Source organism: Arachis ipaensis, chromosome B03 (genome assembly GCF_000816755.2).
Source record: "Arachis ipaensis cultivar K30076 chromosome B03, Araip1.1, whole genome shotgun sequence".
Classification (NCBI taxonomy): domain Eukaryota; kingdom Viridiplantae; phylum Streptophyta; class Magnoliopsida; order Fabales; family Fabaceae; genus Arachis; species Arachis ipaensis.
Window position 1 is genome coordinate 110,138,093 of NC_029787.2, and position 4,435 is coordinate 110,142,527.

Consider the following 4,435-nt stretch of genomic DNA (forward strand, 5'->3'; position numbering starts at 1 on the left):
TTTGTTTTGCTTTGTGTTCTGTTTATTTCTTATTCATAGGTTGTGCCTATATTTTTTATACTACTATCTCTCCTTTTTGTTTTGAGTGATGAATTATTATGAGTCATGTGATGCCTCCTAAGAACATCTAATTGTATGTTATAGTATCGCCTGTTATTAAAAGTAAAGATAGGAGTAACCTTTTCGGCAATAGAAACATATGAATATAACAAGATATACCTAGACATGTGTAACCATGCATGCCCTGTGCGTGTGCACATGCCATCATCATGAACCAATCTTATGCTGTGTTCTAATGTACAAGTATACACGCTTATTTATTTATGTATTTATTTATTTATTTATTTATTTAATACTTGATTGAGTTATTGATTTAAACTCTTGAATCTTCAATAATACTGGGAAATTATGATGTTTGTATTTTGTTAGTATTTCATTTAATTTAATTGCCGATCACTTATTGCTCATATATTTTGTCTCGTATGTTCTCTTTTTTAATGGTTTCTAAATCTGAAAAGTTATAATTATAAGACAAGTAATATAATATATTTTTTTTATTAGAGGTAAAAGATAAGCGTTACCTTTTTCGCAACTTATGCCACGTGAAAATGCCATTCGTGATAACCCATCTTTTTTTATGATCCATCATACAAGTCTACATTCTTATATTTATGTGTTTATTTGTAGTTGTTGTAGGTCTTTTTTTATATTTTTATTTCTATTTATGTTAAATATATTTAATCTTTATTCTTAATTTATTTAGTCATCAATAATACTGGGTAATTATTACAAGAAATGCATTCCTTTTGTTGTTATCTCATTTAAATTAATTTTAATTTACTTATTGCTCATATATTTTGTATATCGCGCTCACTTTTTCTCTTATTGAAAATGTTATGCTTGATATCACCAGGTCGTATGAGTCTACTAATTAACATTATTAACTCATGTTAATCAATAACCAATACTTAAGTTATGAAATTATCACATCATGCTACTACGTGTGTACATTTAGAACAACTCTCTGAAGTGCAGCAAACACTTTTTGGGCACTTAGAGTTTCCAATTTTGTCTCGACCTCATGGCAACAACCTCATTCACCCTCTTCATCTACAAGCGCCACAAGTGGTTATAAATACATCACCAAGACCAGATAGTCCAACATCTTTTGCTTGACACCTAAACTAGAATTTGTTGCAACTAAAACCATATATTGTTTTGAAATGGCAAGCACCTACAACTACCTGAAGGATGTGGATGCATCTAATGACAATTTGATCTATAGGATCAAGCTGAGGGCATTGAAAATATGGTCACTGTCCCCCGTCCAGCAGAAATACGTAAGACCAACTTTGGAGTTTGTGGCAATGGACCAGCTGGTGAGCTATCTAACACAATGTAGCTTTTTAGTTTTATTTATTTATGTGTTGGTTTTATTAGCAAACCAGAGCTATGTAAAAAGCAGCTGACTTAATGAATTACCACGTGAATTGTACGTTCACATGCATCATGTACCGCCATGATTTGCATACAGGGAGATCGCATCCAATGTTCCATTAGGAATCCACAGCGGAGGCTGTTTGAGGATGAGTTGGTGGAGGGAAAAATATATACCATCTGCAACTTTTCAGTTGCCGTTAATGATAAAAAATACAAGGCCACTAATCATGCTAGCAGGATTTACTTTAAGAGGGATACTCAACTTCGACTAGTTGATGATCCATCCTTTCCTGAGAATGTCTTCCGATTTGTTCCTAACGAAGTCATACTCAACCACACCAACACTCAGTCACATCTTATAGGTAACATGTAATTGCTAAGATATTCTATTTATATAGCATTGTTAATGATGTCAAACAATCTGATGGGAAAATGTAATCGCCTTTACTTTTCAGATGTCATTGGTCTTCTGACGGCCAAGGGTGACATAATTGAATTTACTAAAAATGGAAAGAAGAGCAACTACATCGTTCTGGAACTTGACGACATGCAGTTAGGGCTAAAGCTGATCTCATCTAATATTTATTCTAATTTTCGTCATAGGCTAGCCTCATGTTATTAGGAAGTTTTTTTAAAGTTATATGACTTACAGTATCTAAACCAGGGGAAAAGGAAAAATTCGCTGTACACTTTGGGAGGAGTTCGCAAGTAAGTTGGTCAAACATATTCAAGAGCAGCCGACGTCTGAGTATATCCTAATTGTACAATTCGCTAAGTTCAATCTATTTAAAGGTTTGTCACTCATGTGTTCTTGGAATTGTAAGTCATCGACATCTCCTTGCTCATGTACTGAATTGAGGGAATGCCATGTTTGTGGCAGGTACAATGGGGATATCAAACACTACCTATAATTCAAATCTTTACATCAATGCAGACTTTCAGGCGGTAAAGGATTTTTGTAAAAGGTACTACATTTCATCCTATTATTTTGTTCAATAACTGTTTCATCAGCTTTGTCAAACGAATGACGTGTATGTATATCTAAAATACTACCAGTGTCATTATGTCCAGTGTTCCACCTCCAAATCAACTCTCCCAAATAGCGACTGAACCTGTATACTCCATTGAGGAAGATCTCATTGACAAGTCAATATATAAATCCATTTCTAAGCTCAAGGAATGCATTGAGGTTAGTCATTAAATAACATAATTGTTTTTATTTCTGCAAATTTCTGGAACTTATGAGTTATTACTTTTAAGAATGGGAGCTTTGTTACAATTGGAACTGTTGTTGCAATCGATCCTAAGAACGGTTGGTGATACAAAAGTTGCAAACATTGTTTCCATTCTCTGAAGGAGGCCGAGAACTCATACCACTGCGCCAAATGCGACACGTATCCCACCATTCACACTCCACGGTATGCATCAAAACCTTTTGTTAAAAATTTTACTGAACAAGCGTGCCTAAAGTTACATTCATCCTTGCTAACGTATTTTCTTAAACAGGTATAGCATTAATATTAAGGTTGTTGATGACACTGATTCGGCTGCATTTCTGCTGTATGACAAAGAATCTTCCAAATTTCTTGGGATCTCAGCTTCTGATTTCAGACTTGCACAACTGACCAGGGTATTGTATACTATATGCATATACTATAGATACTCTAGATGCACGTAAGATGATACGTTTCTATCGTTTTGTGTTAATATGAACTTCATTACTCAGTACATCATACCTAATTTTTCATCCTAACTCTAGGGTGGCACCAATGAGGAATACTCGATAGAGCTTAATTCTTTTAGGGGGAAAAAATTTATCTTCAAAGTCTCCGTGAAGATGGAGGATCTTAACTCATTCCAACCGTGCAAGATAATTGTCATGAAGCTTTGTGGAGACATGTCTGTCATATCAAAATTTATTCAGAAGCATGACATATATCAGGTGTCTAATTGCATTGAATTATTTCATTTCAATGAAGTTTGTTTTCAATTGAACTAATGCAATCTCCATGATTCAGCAAAATCTAGCATTAGAGCACTCACAACTACTCAGCATGCAATCTGGGTCTGCAGAGACGCCTAAGGTTACCGTCATTCTCAACAGATCACATATTTTTTTACTAAATCCAACGAAAATCTATTTTTATAAATACCTTCAAATTTCAGCACACATGTTCACCCTCTGTTGAGATTTTGGTCGGCGACACTAATGAGGGTTACTCAACTCCAAAGAGAAACATTGTTAGTGGCGGATGGACTAAACAGCTTATTGATCTCTGTCCGGATTCTGCCGAAGGATCATCCACAAAGTGTAGGAAATTGAAGGATGGCCAGGTTGCTGGTGTTGATAAACCCCATCAGGATTAGTGCGCCAAAGCCTACAAGAGAAATTACACATAGATTAATGATCTACCTATAGGATCACACTATGTTTTGTACTGTTAATGCTACTTTCGGTTAAGATCTTGTGTGTTGTCCTGAACTTGGGGAATTTTATAGGTTCCCCTTTACCTATGTTTTCCAAATAACGCATGGCTATATACAGTTAAACCATGCATGTTGTTGTGTTTCTTTAATGCTTACTACCCTGTATGTGTGGCAGGAGCAGTATCCATGATATGCACCTGCTTACTGTGATGTTGCTTTTAATGCTATCTTAGTATTTAATGTGGTCACCCCTTCTAAATATCACTCAAATTACTATTATGTTGATTTCCATGTGTTGAGACAAAGAATGAGACCATTCTAATGCATGCATAGTACCCTTATGCATCTTTTGGTGGTTTCAAAGCCATAAGATATTTACGTTGGAATTTTTAATTTATGATGTATTCGCAAAGCATGCTTTTTCCCGAGACTATCATCTCTTTAAGATTCCAATTAGTTCTACCATTCAATGAGGTGCATAAATTACAGGATGAATCCTCATGAATAAAAGCACCCACAACAGAACTAGAACTTATTATTGCGCAACCTGCTTGAAGGGCACACCCGT

General features: G+C 35.1%; 1 protein-coding gene across 3 annotated transcripts; it reads left to right on the forward strand.

The window, feature by feature from the left end:
• On the forward strand, positions 48-4,115 carry LOC110270293. 3 transcript variants are annotated; one of them, XM_021119257.1, is made up of 11 exons: positions 48-1,379; positions 1,535-1,802; positions 1,896-1,992; positions 2,105-2,232; positions 2,321-2,405; positions 2,497-2,629; positions 2,701-2,858; positions 2,947-3,070; positions 3,200-3,382; positions 3,459-3,524; positions 3,607-4,115. In XM_021119257.1, the coding sequence occupies exons 1-7, from the start codon at positions 1,224-1,226 to the stop codon at positions 2,758-2,760; spliced, it is 927 nt and encodes a 308-aa protein (XP_020974916.1). In that variant the 5' UTR covers positions 48-1,223; the 3' UTR covers positions 2,761-2,858; positions 2,947-3,070; positions 3,200-3,382; positions 3,459-3,524; positions 3,607-4,115. The 3 variants fall into 3 exon arrangements, with proteins under 3 accessions (XP_020974916.1, XP_020974915.1, XP_020974917.1); XM_021119256.1 differs by having other exon boundaries at positions 3,459-4,115; XM_021119258.1 differs by having other exon boundaries at positions 2,512-2,629; positions 3,459-4,115.